This window comes from Phascolarctos cinereus, unplaced genomic scaffold (genome assembly GCF_003287225.1).
Source record: "Phascolarctos cinereus isolate Bilbo 61053 unplaced genomic scaffold, phaCin_HiC Scaffold_3;HRSCAF=262, whole genome shotgun sequence".
NCBI classification, from domain to species: Eukaryota; Metazoa; Chordata; class Mammalia; order Diprotodontia; family Phascolarctidae; genus Phascolarctos; species Phascolarctos cinereus.
The window spans coordinates 13,371,425-13,388,942 of NW_027555736.1; the positions used below are offsets into that span (position 1 = coordinate 13,371,425).

General features: G+C 40.9%; 1 protein-coding gene across 3 annotated transcripts in view; it reads right to left on the reverse strand.

The window, feature by feature from the left end:
- Nucleotides 1-1,467: 1,467 nt before the first annotated feature.
- The window catches only part of A1CF (APOBEC1 complementation factor), a 96,379-nt gene continuing 80,328 nt past the window's right edge, over nucleotides 1,468-17,518 (reverse strand). For all 3 annotated transcript variants that reach the window (XM_020974969.2, XM_020974971.2, XM_020974968.2), the window contains exons 10-12: nucleotides 13,652-13,788; nucleotides 12,909-13,045; nucleotides 1,468-7,010 (exon numbers count right to left, since the gene is read on the reverse strand). In XM_020974969.2, coding sequence (XP_020830628.1) covers nucleotides 6,859-7,010; nucleotides 12,909-13,045; nucleotides 13,652-13,788 — 426 coding nt within the window. In that variant the 3' untranslated portion in view covers nucleotides 1,468-6,858. The remainder of the gene's footprint in view (nucleotides 7,011-12,908; nucleotides 13,046-13,651; nucleotides 13,789-17,518) is intronic.

Below are 17,518 nucleotides of genomic sequence, written 5' to 3' on the forward strand. Positions count from 1 at the left end.
ATAACTGCACTTATTTCTCAAAAAAGTCAGATTCTGAGAAACCATTTATGTTGAGTTTGGCTCATTAAGTTGCCTTATGTTAGAATGTTAACTTTTTGATTACAGAGACTGCCTTGCTCTTATTTGCAGAAAAAATGCTTAATAAATGCTTCTTGTTCATTAAATCATATAAATTTCATCTATCTATCCATCTAGTTATCATCTACCTTTATTTCTATTTATAATCTATACCTATCTATTTATATCTATCTTCATCATCTGTATGTCTCTCTCTCTCCCCCTTCTCTCCAGCTTAGTTTCTCCATGAGAATATAAGCTCCTTGAGGGACAGTCAATTTCATATTTGAGTTTGTCATCCCCTCCCCCAACCCAGCACTGTGGCTGGCACCTGGCAAGTATTTGATTGGTGTTTGTTGAATGACCAATCTGCTTCCCCCAATAAAAGAGCTGTACCTCCTCTCCTGGCTGAAATGGTGAACCTAATAAGGAAAGAACAGCTCCAGACCTCACAGGTGAATTGAGATATTTAATAATATCTTATAAGTCAATTAACAGCATCTGATCAGCCTAGAATTACATAGCATCTTACAACATTTGGTCGTTCATGGTTTCATTTGATTGGTTATTCCAAGGTTCCCATTATATTTATTTATTCCAAACCAGTGATTGTTTCCCGAACATGTAGATGACATAATTTTGACTCACTCCATTCTGGGAGTTTACAGTGAAAATTCTATACAAACATTGTACTAAAAGGACAAAAATAAATGCTTCTCACACACTCTTAATACTGTTTATGACCATTTGGTTCTGTTGCCCCAGTGAAAGAACCTCCTCATGTAAATAATAGACCAATAATGCCAACATGGAATAACAACATGGGACTCATACAAGAAATGTGTTTGTCCAACTGCACGTTTTTTTTTTTAAGGTGAAGTGTGGTGTGAAGTGGTTATTTTAGGCGATATTGCCACTAGTGGTACAGCCTTCTCCCAAAAGAAAGAGTTTGACAGACAGAGATATAACCAGAATCAAATTAGACACCTTCTGATCCTGATGATTTGGTTTAAATAGCCTTCTACGCAGTCTGCAAAAGCAAAACTTCTCCAGGAATTGGAGAATCGAATGCCAAGTTTCTGAGCAAAATTCACATTTGTGAGGATATCTAAAAATAGGAAAGAGCATCTTCATTCATTTCCTTGCCTCTACCACAGGCTGGCTTTGCTTTGTGAACTGCATCCTGGATTTTCCTGTCCAGGAATGCACTTGTGAAATTAAAAGAATAATGAACCTAGTGAATTCAGGCTGATAAAAAGCTTGACTCTCCATTAATTAATATACTTGGGCAATTCTGGAATCTGTATTTGACTTGAAAATTATTTTTGAAAAGTATTTTCCTTTTTTGTAACTTGACTCTTTTTTGCTTAGTCATTTATTTGGCATCTCCCCCCTCCCTCCCACCCCAGCTCCCCCACCATCAAAATATTTGGAAGATTGTTTTAACTTAAAAGAGAACAAAGAAGATCCAGGACTGAATTAATCTAAAGTAGCCCACCCAGATGAACTGGAGGTTGGAAACAGAAAAATAATGCTTGGAAAAGAGCAAATTCCTCATTTGAGGCCTAGCGTACAACTGTTGAAAACATACTTCCCCAAAGTTTAAAAACTCTTGGCTATTGATGGGTTGAAATTTAGTGTAATTATGTTTTTTAAAAAGGCTGAAGATGCAGAAAGGAAGTTGCCTTGAAGAGAATATTCGCTGAAGAATAGGTGTTTCTGTAGCCTCCAAGAGAAGACATAGTGTCTAATACTTAACTATGGTCTTCTACAATAGTGGGTAGGAGATTGAAGAAGAGGAGAAATTATTTTCTGAAAGTATGCATTATGTGGTAGTTCTCAGAATTCTCCTCCATTCTACCCCCATCTCTGATATTTTTATTTTAAAATATGGGAGGGATTGGGATTTATGGAAATATCTAGAGTGGAAAAGGTGCAAGTGGAAATAAAGTGAAGGTGTCTGTGTGTTTGCCAGCCTGTTGTTTGAGAGAGATGTGGGGGGAAGGGAAGATGGGGGAGAGAGATAGAGAGAGAGAGAGAGAGAGAGAGAGAGAGAGAGAGAGAGAGAGAGAGAGAGAGAGAGAGAGAGAGAGAGAGAGAGAGAGAGAGAAAGGGTGTGTGGAAAGTTCAACTTTCTTTGGTTTCAGTTTCTTCATCTTACAGATGAGGGAGGTGTACTAGATGAAGTCCCATCCAATCTTAGATCTATGTTACTAGTAGTCATCAGGTAATAACAGTTGTAACAAGGGCTAGGAAAAGGAGGCACTTGTTTTAGGTGCACAAAGCCGAGGGGCAGAGTAGTCATATCTGTTCTGTTCCCTGGACCACTAAAATACAAAGCAATAATGAAGGCTGAAATGGCGAATTTAACAATCATGCTGTTGCTATTTCCTATTTTCCTTATATAACCTCAGGGAATCATGGTGATGCTCATATATAGACTGAAATGTCCATGAGTTTGCTTCCTCTAATAATATACTCTAGTTAAATATTATACAAAGAAGGCCACCAGCTGTACATTAACCACAAATATTCTATTTTCTTTCTAATTGCTGCTAGGAAAAAGTTGGCTATTTTAATCAAACACATTTCTGAGCAAAATAATATTATTCTGCGTTCATGTTGCCCTTTTTTTTTGCCACATTTTGTTTCCTATATTGTGTGATTAACTGCAATCAGATAAAAGTAGGGTTTGGGACCAGAAAATCCTATTTCCATAATGATTTTATATTTCTGATCTACTTTTCATCCAAGGAGGACAAAACATAGACATCATTTCACTTCCTATAATTATGTACTGGGGCTATTCAGAGCACCCTCTTAATGCTTTTAGAGTAAAGCTAAATCTCAGGCCAGATCTTAAAAAATCAGTTCACAGGACCTAACATTGGATACTAGTGTCTGTGACTGGTTAGTGCAGTTATGGATGATCTGATTTATGGACAAAATACTGAGCACATTGTGAGGGAATTTCACTTGCTTGTTTGCAAAGTGTCTCAAGGCCTCCAGGTTATGATTTTTTTTTTAAGTCTGGTCACAGAGTTCATCAATAAGTGTGAAATGGAGGACTAATCAGTTTCCACAACATGTATTTACAATATACAAAAATGTATTTACAAAATCTAAAAAATGCTAAGTCTCTTTTTAAGTTTATTTTTAGCATTCTCCTCATCCCTTAATTACTGTCCATACATTGGGCTAAGAAGTTTAGGTATTAGGTTAAAAAAGGTCTTTAAAGAAAACTTCATAACCAGGCACACCGGAATACAAGCTATAGAAAATAAAAATCTCACTTCATATGAACAGCTGTGTGACTTTCCTTCAAGAAACTGAAATACTGTTACATTCACTTTTGCTTTTAAGCAAAGACTAATCCCAAGACTGGGATGGGGAGGGGAGGGGGCTGGGTAATGGATGGGCCAGCTCAATGGCTCTGCATGGAAGCCAAGGCCAAGGGTAGGTATTGGCATTCAACAGGCTGTAACACTACTTAAAAGGCTCCAGAATGCCAAAGAAATGAAAAGGAAATTCCACCTTTTAGAGTACATCTCTAACCCAACAATGATTCAGTGTAGAGTACTCCTGTTCCCAATCAAATAATGACTCAATAGCTCCAAATAGTATTATAAAATGGAATTAGTTAAAAACTTAGTGACACTCAATATAAACTGAAATTTGGATGGCTATTGTTTTGGTGAGAGGCTGAACTCTGGGCTGGGAAGAACATGGGGGGTGAGAACTTCCGTATAAATAAATTAATATCCAAGAAAAAATGTTTCTGTGTGGTTAATGCTGGCAAATAACTCATAATCTTATCTTTATCTCAGTGCAAAAATAATACCTGAAATGTAGCTCAAAAAGGATTTGCTTTCTCTCCTGAGAAATACTCTGAAGCCAACATTTTCCTGACCTGAGGCAATGTCCTGGTCACTTTCTGGGTGCCTTGCTAACAAAAGCATTAGCTAAATATCAAGACATTTGGGATGACTTTGAACAAGGACCAGGATGCTCATCCAAGAGGGTGATTTGATCATGAAAGTCAATGGCTTCCTTCCAGTGGTAACTAGGGGAAGACAAGGCAACCCAACAGGGGCAGAACCATGGAAAGCTAATTGAAACAACAACTTATGGAATGAAATTTATATTGGGCTCTTTCCCATTCCCCACATATTCTCTATTTTTTTTTTAATATTTGAATGTCAAAACCTCCTCTAATAATTCTATGCTTGTGACATTGCTGTTCTGGGGCAATGTTTGTTGTTGTTTTTTTTTTTTTTTGCTTGGACAAATCATTTAGATTTTCTGAGCCTTAGTTTCATTTACAAAATAAAGGGATTGGACTAGACATCCTCCAAAATACCTTGCAGCTCTAAATCTACAATTTTATGTTTTATTAAGAAAATACCCTTTGTGTCTTGGGTCAATGATAAATTTTCTCACCCTAAGAAATATTTCTCAATTCCAGTCTTTTGTCAGCAGAACTGATAGGAAGATGGGATGCAATGTTTTCTATTAAGAGATGAATTATTTTTGTCCTTTGGCTTGGTTTTGCTTTTTTTTTCCCACTGTCTTTATATTACAAAGTCTGGACACATGATTTCATTGGTAAAGAGTGTCCCTGGGTGAAGAAAACACCTTCTCCCAAAGCAAGTCAGTACATTCTTTTCAACTTGAAGTCTTACTGAGTTGTCCAGAGCACTGAGAAGTCATGACTTACTCAGGGTTCCTGGTGCCTCAAACAGTATTTGGCACGTAGTAGGTGCTTAACAAATGTTTGTCAGATTGGATTGGATTTGGTGGAAAGAGAAGGAATTATGAACTCAAGGAAACAGGGTTTGTGCTGAAAGGAAAATGGATCCAAATTGGAGTCCCATTTTCCAGAAGACTGAGAAGGAAAATGTGCTTAGTGAGATAGAGCCAAAAGGAGAGACAGAGAGGCGGGACACTTTGGGGCTTTTAAGGCACATGTTGCCAGTAGTTCCTAACAGGGTTTTTACTGCTGGGCTAGGCAGTGCCTGGGGGCTCATGGGGACAAGGTCAGCCTTGGTCTGCTTTGGGATCCCATTATCCCTTTCAGGATCTGACATCATTTTCAGCCAGTCTTTTGATTTGCTTCTTATAAATGTTTATGGGGACCCAGGGATTTCTGAATGGGAATTTGAGTATGTTTTATTGATTTTCCATTAATGAAAGAAGAAGGGGGGGCCTCATCCAGGAAATAGGTGCCTGAGTGGGCCCAAAGCACACAGGCTGCTTGGTCTGATTCACAAACCATCATTCTGGCAAATGTGGGGATTGGGGTATCTTTTCTTCATCTCCTAGCTCCTCTGCTCCCCTTCAGTGTACCTGGAGAAGTGGGGGTATACTCTACTTTTTGGAATGGTGGTAGGGAACACAGTCTCTGGAAACATAGCTTGTGACTGTTGGGAGGATGGAGGAGAAAGCTTTCCTGGGGAGGCAGCATGAAAAAATAACTCTGATTTAACAAAGTTGTTTGATATTTATGGGAACAGGAAGAAAGCTAAAGCAGTGAGATCTCATGTTCGTTGTCATATGGTTAGATTTGATAGAAAGGTCAGGGACAAACCTAAGAGAACTTGATGGTTCATAAGATCCAGAAAAAAGGAACAGCTCCTTCCTCTATCTTCCTGCTGTAAAGGCACATATTCACCCAGTTCTCTGCAGCTAGAAATTCAATTTGGGAGATGTGAATTAATCTCCTAATTAATCATATAATGAACAGAGCACTGGCTTTGAAATAAGGAATATCTGACACTAGAAGTGGGAAAGAAGTTTAACCCGAGTATCACACAACTTTCTTAGACTATAAGTTATAAAAGGGTTGCTATTTACCTCAGTGGAGTGATTTATCATGCTAGGATTTGCCACACCAATTAAACAGTAAGTCTGATGTATTGGCATCTGTATAGGGAACTGTTACAGGCAGGGAGATACAAAGATGAAAAAAAATGACAAATTCTCATCTTGAGGAGCTTACAATCTGCTAAGAAAGACTAGGTCAGAGACTTAGGAGCAAACTGGGATCTCACCCCATTTCCTGAATAGGAATAGGGCCTAAAAAACATGGATCCACAAGAAATCTACCTAGGAGTCTGTTGGAACTGAGTTGAAAATGGAGGCAATAGTCCATTCTGTGTATGCTGATTTCCAGTGGGGTCCCAGGGTGCTTTCAATGCCTTTATGGTAGCTCTGGAAAGGTCCTGAGTTTACTAGAAAAGTATTGGTCTTAGGTAGATAGAATGGAAAGATCCAGCAGTGATTACTAGGGAGGTCTCTCCTGGCCTTCAACTAGGCCATGTCTTTAAACAGAGCCCAGCGTAGAGATGGAGTCCTGGAGAAGGACCATGGAATGTTAGTCCTCTGGGACTTTGCACCTCATGGTTAGGTCGGAGTTTAGTCCGAGTTGCTGGTCACCCTTTGCGGTCCCTTGCTTCTATAAAAGGCTCAGCTCATGCTTCCTACTGACTGAAATATCTGACTCCAGTCTACGCCGTTTTTTGTAATCAAACCAAGGGGACAGTGAAGGTCTCCAATAATATAGGATATCTCCCGGGGCCAGAGTTACTTCCCTTTCTGCAGCAGAAAATGGATTCACAACCATTTGATTTAATTTTGGAAACACATGCTAAAACAACCCCACTGGCTGATGAGTAAGAAAGTTTAGGAAATGGACTATTTTAAAATTACCTAGAAAAATTAGGAGAGTTAGGGGAGGTTTTATCTACATCGAGCTTCGTGTCTTTTGTTTTTAAATAAAAACAAACATACAAAAACCAGTTGTCAGAAGGTCCCGTATCCATCCCCCCGCGCAGCCACGGCAAAGGCGGGATAGGCTTCGTAAGTAGCATATGCTGCCAAGTCTTGGCCCAGGGTCACAGCTTGTTTCAGCTGGGCTGCCGTCACAGTGGCCGCTGCATTGGTGAGGGCATAGCCTACAGAGGGATGCCAAGGGAACACAAGTTAAAAGGCCTGTCTCACAACTTTCTGATTCTCTTAGTCGTTAGACCAGAGCTCAGGGGCTATCTCTGATCCATCTTGGCTGGGTGACCCCAGTGCCCTGACCTGCGCTGCCATAGAGAGCTTCCTCCCTGGGAGTTCCTGAGCGCATTGCAAAAAACAAACAAACAAATGAAAAACTACTTGGCACCCCAGGCACCAGGTTCTAGCCACTCTGCCTGAATTTCGGCTTTGTTCACAAGACCTGTATGCTAATTTTAGGTCTGCTACTTAACATCATTTGGGCTGGGGAGGGGCTCTAGAGCTCATTCTAGATCTCAGTTCCAATAAGCGTAGTCTGTCTGGAATAGACCTGAGAGGCCATCTGTTACACTGCCCACCCCCCATTTTACAGGAGAGGAAACTGAGGCCCAGAGAAATGAAATGATGCCCAGGATCTCTTCTGACTCTTGTCCATCCTCCACTCAACATCAACTGATCTTCCTAAAGCACAGGTCTGACCATGTCACCTCCCTACTCGGTAAACTCCAGTAGCTTCCTATCACCTCCAGAGTAAAATACAAAATCCTCTGTTTGTTAGAAAGCAACTTTATAACCTGGTTCTCCCTCCTTCCCCCAATACCTTTCCAGGCTTCTCATACCCCACCCCTCCACTCTGTGACCCAGGGACACCCCATGTCCAGACTCCAGGCATTCTCAGTGGCTGGTCCCCATTCCTGGAATGCTCTTATTCCTCATCTCCTCTTCCTAGTTTCTTCAAATCCCATCTAAATCTAACCTTCTACAATCAGTTTGTCACTATCCCTCTTACTGTTAGTGCCTTCCCTTTGGGATTATCTCCAGTTTTTCCTGTATGTAGCTGGTTTGTGCGTAGTGGTTTGCCTGTTTTCTCTCCTGTTAGACTGTGAGTTCCTTGAGAACCCGAGCTGGGTTGTTGTTGTTGTTTTTTTCTTTTTTGCCTTTCTTTGTTTACCCAATGCACAGCACAGCATCCCTGGAACACAGTGTGTGCCTCATAAACACTTATTGACTGACTTGGCCTCCCACTTTCCAGAGAACCATCCCTTACTTATAACACAGACTTTTAAAAAAAAGATGAAGAGAAACAACTCAACAAAGTTAAGTAACATATTAAGAAAAAAATATGACGGTATAAGCAATGTTCCAATGGACCCCCATCCTTGCAAAGAGGCAGAGGAAGGAATGGCCTCATGTCTCTTGTTTGGAGCCAGGCTTGGTCTTTATAGTTTGGAAAAGTTCACTTTTGATTCTTTTGTGGTGGTCCTTCCCACTCATGCTATCGTAGTCATTGCGTATGTTGTTTTCTTGGCTCTGCATCCGTTCGTGTGAGTCTTTTTGTGTTTCTCTGTATTCATCATGTTTGTCCACTCAGGCAACACAGTCATAGTCTGTTACATTCCTATACCACCGTTTGTTTAGCAATTCTGCAATAGATGGGCATCTAATTTGTTTCTAGTTCTTCCCTACCAGGAAAATGATTGCTGTATTTTTGTGTATATGAGGTCTTTGTTTTTGTCAAAAGACCTCATTGGTAGGTATACCTAACAGCTGTTGTTGTTCGTCCTTCATTTTTAAAGAGGACCAGTGACATCACGGCTTGATGTCTCGAATTGTGCGTGAATTGGATTAAAGTGAAGCAGAGCTGCACAGAATCAGCAGCCTCACTCTCTCTGTGCATTTGAACCACTTGATTTGTATGCCTTTCAGTTTCCAGAATGGTGGGACTCATTCACGGCCTCACCAAATTCGGTCCACTCTTTCTAATGGCTGTTATTAGGTACAATTCTTCTTTTGAAGATTATTTGTTCATAAGCTTTGGCCACTTAGTCTCTTGGAGAATGGCTTTTGGATGTATATTTCTATTAATTGTCTATATATTTTGGATGTCAAAACCTTATCAGAGATGTTTGATACCGAATTGTTTTTTGCCATTGAGGTGGTAGGCTGGTTCTGGGTATATTTCCTCCTACTATCTGAGATGCAGAAAATAATGAGAGAGAGAGGAGGGAGGAGAGGAGGAAGAGGGAAAGGGCACTTAAAAGTGAAGAAAAAGCAAGGACCAGCTTCAAACGATGAGTCCATTTGGCTGATGTGCTGTGTAAGCCCGCCCAACCCCAGACAAATTGATTTTATGCATGTGTGTGTGTGTGTGTGGCTTTTGCAAATCTCTGTGGCAGGAAACTGGTTGGACCCCATTGTCGTCATTTTTTTTTCTAAAATTGAAACCACTCCTTAGCTATTCTTCGCTGCATTTTAATGCTCACTAGTCCACATTTCAGCTGAGTCTGTCTTTTGTGCCTGAGAAGTTCACTGAGAACAACTTTCATACCCGGGACGCTTCTAAGAGACACATTATAAATATACAGTGTAGGGAAGTTTACATCTCAGGGGCTTCTGCGTTTGCTTTTTCGCATTGGGCTGAGGACTCAAGTCTGTCGTCTTTGGACGGAAGCTTTCCTTGGGCTCATTTCCTCGTCTTTCTTGATCCCACAGGGAGCTATGACATATGACTGTATTCCTGTTATTCCCATGGTGATGGGGCAGCTCTCATGCCCTAAATACTTCTGACTTTTGGCTTCAGGAAATGGAATCAAGGACAAGATAATGAATTCAAAAAACTTTCTTGGTGAAAATAAAGTTTCCTTATACATGGAAAAGAGTGCAAACCATTCTGGCTATTGATAAAATTATCTATCTATCTATCTATCTATCATCTATCTATCTATGTCTACACACATGAGAAAACACATGCATTTATGTGTATATATTCATATATATGGCTATACATACACACATATATGTCTTTGCAAACATTAAAGCACTACATAAATTCTAGCATTATTGTCATTGTCCACCATTATCACCATAATCTAAACCTGTAATTTCATTAGTATAGGGAACTCCTGATAAGGAAAGTCTCTCCATGAATGAAAATTGCCACATACTCTGCAAGTTACAATCTTAGAGGGCTGCCTGAGATATTTAGAAGTTAAGTGACTTGCTCTGGGTCTCCCAGTCAGTGAATTAGGGGGAGGACTTGTTTCTAGGTCTTCCTGACTTTGAGGCTAGCTCGCTGTTTACTCTGCCCCACTGTCCCTCTTACTCTTGTGGTGGACCATTTTCTCTAGTAACCATGTGAGTGGTTTTGGGGGTTTGGCTTCTATATAGATAGGTCATCCAGGTTCATGCGCTAATAGAACAGAGTTATAAAGGACCTTAGAGGTCATCGAGTTCAACCATCTCATGTTATCAGTAGTGCAAGAGACTGAAGTCCAAGGATGTGACTTAACTCAGGGTTACAGGTAATAAGTAGCAAAATCAGTATTAGAACTGGGCTCTCTGACTTTAAATCCACTACTCATCCCCCAGACCAGTATGTGTCACCTTTCCTCAGACTTTGAGGTTTTTTGCTTGAAGGTCTTAGTAGAGGTTTTCCTTCCTAAATTTCCTTTATTATCTCCCAGTCTTGCTTCTAACCCTGATGCTGGAAGGGCAGACCCTGGAGCAGAAAGTGAGTAGGCGACTTGCTCAAGGTTTCACACTCTGTTCTTTCCTTGGCTACCTAACTCAGAGCTAAATAAAGCCACAGGGAATAAAAATGGCTGGAAATGAAGACATTATACTAATTAATTATGAAAATTCATTAATTCATCCCCCAAGCTCTCACTAAAACCTCTTTGTGTAAGGCACTGGGCAATGATCGAGACCCATGCTCTGGAGTCTATGAGCTCGGTGTCACACCCAGGTTTTCCTCTTGCCATTCCATCCTCCCCAATGCCACATGAAGTTTCTAAGAGCAAATTTCTGATCTTGTGATTTCCCTGATCAACAAGGGCTCTCTGTTGCTTCCTCTGCTTGGGCTTTCAAGTCTTTCATGATCTGGTTCCAGCCTATCCTTGACTGATTCTACATCGCTTCCCCAAATGCTTTCTGTGTTCCAGACACCTGGCATGCTTAGGGGTTTATGAATGTGATGTTCTATTTCCTGCCTGCTGTCTCTGACATGAACTTCTAAGAACATCTAAAGTACAAGACCTGCAGACCTTACTGTGTTTTACAGTGAATTTGTTCAAAATGGGTGACATCCACTGTGAGCAAGTAATAGATGTGTGAAAGTCCTTGGAAATATTCCAGATTGTTCATATTCATCCTGGTCAGTTAAGAAGATCAATATATGGAAACCCAAATTTAAGAAATAGATGGTAATGATAATCAAGGGGGGACTGGTTATTCACATTACAAAATAATAAGTTAATATTTATGTATAGCACTTCAAGGTTTCCAAAGTATATTACAAATGTTATTGCACTGGCTTTTCACAACCTTCTGAAGTAGGTACCATTATTATCCTCCTTTTACACAAGAGAAAACCAAGGCAGACAGAGATTGAATAACTTGCCTGGGATCACATGGCTAGTGAGTGCCTGAGATAGGAGATGAACTCGGGTCTTACTAGCTGTGCAACCCCAGGAAAGTCCCTAAACCTTCCCAGGTCCCAGCTTCCCAATCTGTAAAATGGAGATAATAAGAACACCTACCTCTCAGGGTTGTTGTGAAGATAAAATGAGAACATATGTACAGTGCTTTGCCAACTTAAATATGCTGTAGAAATGAGAGCAGCAAGAAACCCCAGAGGTCATGTAGGCACAGACGACCTCCTCACTTTGTAGAAAAGGAAACTCAGGCCCAGAGGGGGCCAGTGGACTTGTCTAAGGTCACATGGTCAGTAAGCAACAGAAGTGGAAGGCAAACCAGGGCTTCTGACTCCAAATTCATCCCTCTTTACCCTGGGCTGTGCAATCTCTGCTCGTTCCTTGCAAATAAATTGTATTCCTATACAACTTTGAGGAATTCATCTAGAATGCAAAGTGCAAAGGAATCATACTTTTTTTTAGAGCCAGACAGGGCCTTTGAAATCATTGTTTTAATACTCCCATACATGTGTATGTTGTAATCTTGGGCTATAAGGTGGTGTAGAGGATATGACTGAAGGCTGCACTAAGAGTTAGGAAACCTGAATTCAAATCCTGCCCAAAACAAGTCACTCTCTGAGTCTCAGTTTTTTTATCTGTAAAAAGGAGATAATGATACCTGTAGCATTTAACTTGTAAGTTTGTTGGAAGGATAAAAAGAGATAATATAAGAGAAATAGATCTCTAAACTTAGCGTTGAATCCCACCTCAGACGTTTACCAGTTTATCTTCTCTAGGCCTCAGTTTCCTCCTCCGTAAAATGAAGGTGTTGGGCTCCATGACCTCTGGGGTCACTTCCAACTCTAGGGCTAGGATCCTATGATTTCCCCCATAAAATGCAGACTCCTTGAGAAGCAGGGGCTCTTTCATTTATTTTTGAGCCCCAGCACATCACAATTTGCCTGTCACATATCAGGCTTTGAATTATTGATTGATCAATGCAATGCAGTTTTCCTCCTTCCATTGCACAGATGAGTAAATTGAGGTCTAGGGGTAAAATGACAAGTCCAAAGTAATACAACCAGTGAGTTGCAGAGTAAAACCCCCAGATTTTGAGTCTTGAGTTTTTCCATGAGAATGTATTGTTAATTTCCTTGGTAAACCCTTTTGTTCATGTGTCTTGAAAAGGCAAACTTATCATGAGCATGGTCCAAATGTATTTTCATGATTCTAAAAATAATGGAATTCAATGCAAAGGAACCTCAAAGATATTCTAGTCCAAACGTTTCATTTTGTGGATGAGGCAGCTGGGGGTCAGAGAGGGCAAGTCACTTGTCCAAGACCACACAGCTTGAAACCAGGATGTTCAATTCCACAGCTAAGGCCATTTGAAGTGGGACTTTCTTGGTGGAACGCAAATTAGTGCCAGCTTTCACCCACCTGGAAAAGCAGCAGCAGCGGCTGGCAGAGCCTCGGTGCCCTCCATAGGAATGCCCAGGGTTTGAAGGGTGTACTCAGCTGCGTATGTCTTGGCTTCATCAACAAAAGCACTGAGTTTTGGAGGAGTGAAGGGGTGACTGTAAAGCAGAAATCATGTTAGATTTGGGACCATTTTCCAGGTTTTTCAGCTAAGTAGATGTTCCTCATAGATTATTACCATAATAAACTGGGAAACGTTTGTGGAAACACAGGATTCGAAATTAAGAGCTGGAAAAGACATGCAACTACTGGCTGTTCAAAGTGGATGATGAAGGCGATGATAATGGTGAAGAGGCTCTTTGTTGGAGGGTTGAATTCAAAGATAGGCTTGTATTTTTCCATACAAATCATCTTAATTCTTTACTCTAAGTTTTGAGTACCAACGAAAAGTAAAGGGAAATGCTGACTTTAGAAACTGTCAGAAGGTACTAGCTACCTCCCCATGCTCCTTCCCATCCCAGAATGTCTTTATAATCAATCACTTTGTATGTAGTTGGCATTAATACATTATTGAGGGAGAAGACACTGTTTGGACTTTGTCTTCCTAGCTCTGATGTCCAACATTTCTTAAATGCCTGCAGACAAACCCATGTCCTCAAGAAACTTGCATTATTTTGGGGACTTAATAAATTCTTGTTGAATTGAATTGAACAAAGAGAAACCAGCCCCTGGAGTGAACAGGAAAAAATGGAAAAACTACTCACATTGCTGGGTTCTGGTTGGCCAGAGCCGGGATGGAGATTTTATAAAGGAAAAGCTGTCTTTGGTCTTGGCCAATGGCCGAGTGAAGCTGGTACACAGGCTGTCCCCAGTTGTTCTTCTGGCAGATTTCCTCTAAGACCTAGAAGAATCAAAATCATACCTTTAGTTCTGTATTTTTTAAAACAAATCTCACCCTTGGGTTACTTCTCTGACTTTGAGAGTTTTATACCTCCATCTTCTGCATTCATGCTAATACAAGAAAGGCAGAAAATGTCCCATGGTTTAATGACTCGTGAACCTTGAGTTGAACTCAATTGAAAATTGAACAACCACTAATTCATAAAGATGACTTTCCCTCCACTTGTTCTAATATGTTTTCTGCATAGCTGTTAGTTATTTAACTTTGTCCCAAGCACCTAAAATTGTTATTTCTAGCTTTAACCTCAATTTTGTTTGCCTTTGGATTGCTGCTAGATCGACTTTTCTTTCCATGATCACCCTGAATTTATGCATAGAACACAGGATGCAGATATACTCTCCTTTTAATGCACTGGGTCAGAGCCATCAAACGTCACCTTTTTGTAGAAAACCTAAGAAATGTGCTATTGCTTGTCCAAGGGAAAAATTCCAAGTGGGCAGTCCTGTATTGCTTTGTGTGGTCCCTTTCATTTCTCTGACATATCATATTGACCATCTGTGGAATCCTCTGCTTTTTAATCATTTTCTGCACCTTTTTTTCCCTAAGTATTCTGCCCCCAGACTTACTGATTTAATCAAAATAACTGTCTTAGTCTCTTCTCCAGACTAGAGACAATTTGGATGATGACCAGTGTCTTGGGCAGACTACAGCAGACCACTGATCGTACAGTAACATGTTTCCAGAAGAGTCCACAAGGTACAAGGCAGAGGAAAGAACCAAGAGTATAGGTGTGTGGGAACAATCTTTCAAAGCACCAAGTTTATAGAGGGATGTTATTCCAGTAATCCTCGTGGAATTACATCACAGAATCACAGAGTCTCGGCAGGAGAAGGGAGCTCAGTGGTGATCTAGTCCAGTTCAAATTTGAACTGGAATTATCTCTCTAACATACATTACGTATAATGTCATATGCAATATGTAATATGATAAAATATCTAATATTATTATCTAATGTATCTAAAGGTCATCCAGTCTTGGCTCAATCACCTCCAGTGAGGAAGCCCATTCATTGGGACGGCTGTAACTGTAGGGTGGTTTAACCTGTGACATCAGCCTAAATTTACCACTCCTCATCTTACACCCCGTAGTCTTAGTTCTGCCTTATAGGGCCTAGCACAACAAGACTAACTCTCTTTTATGTAGAATCATGGGGACCTCAATGGTCATCTACTCCAACCCATCAGTGGAAGAGTCCCCACTATAACATGCCCAGAGAGTCGTCATCCAACCATTTTTGGAGGGGGAAGCCTCCACTCTCAACACAATCCCTTCTACTTTGGATGCTTGAAGATAATGATCCCATCCCCCCTCAGTCTTCTCTTTCTCAGACTGAGCATCCCCAGTTCATTCAACAGATTGTCATGTCGTCTGATTTTGGTATCCCTCTCTATCTTAGTTGCTCTACCTCTAGATACTCTCACAAGCTTTTTAAGGTTCTTTCTTTAATGTGGTCCAGAAGGGAACAGAACACTCCCGAGACAGTCCCACGTGGTCCTATTCTGCGTTAGATGTGGTTGCGTTGGTGTTCCTGGCAGGGTGTTTTCCCTGCCCTTTGTACTCCAGGTGTGGTCCCACCATGGCCCTCCAGCGCTCCAAATGTGATCCATTCTAAAGGCCACGGCTTTTCAGTTCTCTCCCTTTCTACATCCAGTTTGTGGGGACCATGTTCAGCTGCCACTCAGAGGCATAACTAACCATGCCCTGAATACCATGAAAACATACCACGTTTGGGACAGAGATTTCTACAGGAGTGGTGCCATCCCCTCTGAACTTGGGAACATTGCTGATCAGAGAACCCCCTGAATGAGTTAAAGTTCTCCCAGGGCACAATTCTGAAGTTGGTGAAGCTTTCTCTTGTTTCTCTTTCATCTCCACCATCAGCAAGCCACTTCCTCCTGCTTGTCACTTCTCAGGACATCCACGCCCCAGCCCCAGAACATTGCTTGACTGTCTGTGGGATCTTGTTCAGCTGACTGACTGCTAAGGCGTTAGTGATAAGACTTAATACTCTCAGGTTACCTGTGCATTAACAGCTGAACAGCAACGAGGTACAATGGAAGAATTTAAAGGCCCAAATTTATGACCCTGGGTAAATAATTTCACCTCTCTAGGCCTCAGTTTATTTATTAGTAAAATGAGGAGATTGGAGTAGAGGGCTTCTAAAATTCCATCTAGCTCCATATTTATGCAGCTCCCAAGCAAATGGTTGGGTTAGATGATATACAGAATACAGGATAGGTTTTATTCCATGCAACTTGTACTTGTGCCAATACACAGTCAACACACAGCCCTCCTTCCACTCCCATGAGCCTCTACCTTTCCCTAGGGACACATATGGTGTCTAAGAAATGATAAAGAAATGTGGAAATATTTCTGTATGATACAGAGCAGAGGAAATGGAACAGTAATGCATAGAGAAAAACAAAACCTGAGGCACACTCCAAGGGGAAAGATTAACTGGAAGAAGATACGCAAATTCAATGCTGCTGTGATTATCTGTACAAGCTAGCTGATGAGGGGAATGCCATGGATACCCATTTACCTAGATTTTTGCCAAAGCTTTTGACCAAGCGTGTCATAGCACTCTTGTGAAGAATGTGGAGAGATAGGGATTAGGCTGATATAGCTGGATTCTGGTGGGATATCTGGACTCAAAAAGTAGTTGATAATAATTCAATGTCAACATGGCAGGAAGTTATATTAGGGGACCCCAGGGATCTGGGCTTGGTGTTATGTTTTTAAACTTTTTTTATCAGACCACAATAAAGGCATAATGGCATGCTCACAGACGGTTTACTAACAGCACAAAGCTGAGAGGAATAATCAACATGCTGAATTCAGGATCCAAATGCATCCCATCAGGCTAGGGCCAGAATTAAACAAGGATGAAGACTTACATTTGGGTTCAAAAAATAAACTTCATGAGTCCAAAAGAGGGGAAGCCTGAGTAGACGGTTTCAAAATGATCTTGGAATTTCAGCTCACTATGAGTCAGAATTATGCTATCTTGGGTTGCCTCAAGAGAAGGTGCTTTGAGAAATAGGGGAGCAACTGTTCTACTGCAATCTACCTTCATAAGACTTCCTCCAAAGGATTGGGCTCAGTATTGTGATTTAAGGAGGGTGTTGGATAAGCTATAATGTCCTTGAAAGCAACCAGCATGGTGAAGGATATTGAGTCCATGATGCATGAGGAGTCACTGAAGAAATTGGACAGGTTTAGCTTGGCAAGAAGACTCAGGGGGATATAATGGCTTTCCTTAAGTATTTGAGGGCTGCCACGAAGAAGAAAGATTGGCTTTATTTTATTCGAGCCAGGAGCAACAGGTGGGTGTTGTGAAGAAGCCAATTTAGGCTGGATATTAGCAAAAGTTTTTTTTTTTTAACAGTTACAGCCACCCAGCAATGGATTGGGCTGCCTCACTAGGTGTTGGCTCCCTCAACCTGGAAGATCTTCAATAAGAGGCCAGAAAACTACTTTCTGATATGTTACAGGGGGAGGAGTTTTCCTTTCATATATTTGTGGGACTAGGTAGTGCCTGGGGTCCCTTCTGGTTTTCCAGTTCCATGATTCTGTTCAAATTTATATCCATTTGGATTCCTTTGAACAAACTAAAATAGTTTAGACCCAGAGGTTATAGTTTTCACATACCTTTATTCCTGGTTTGGTT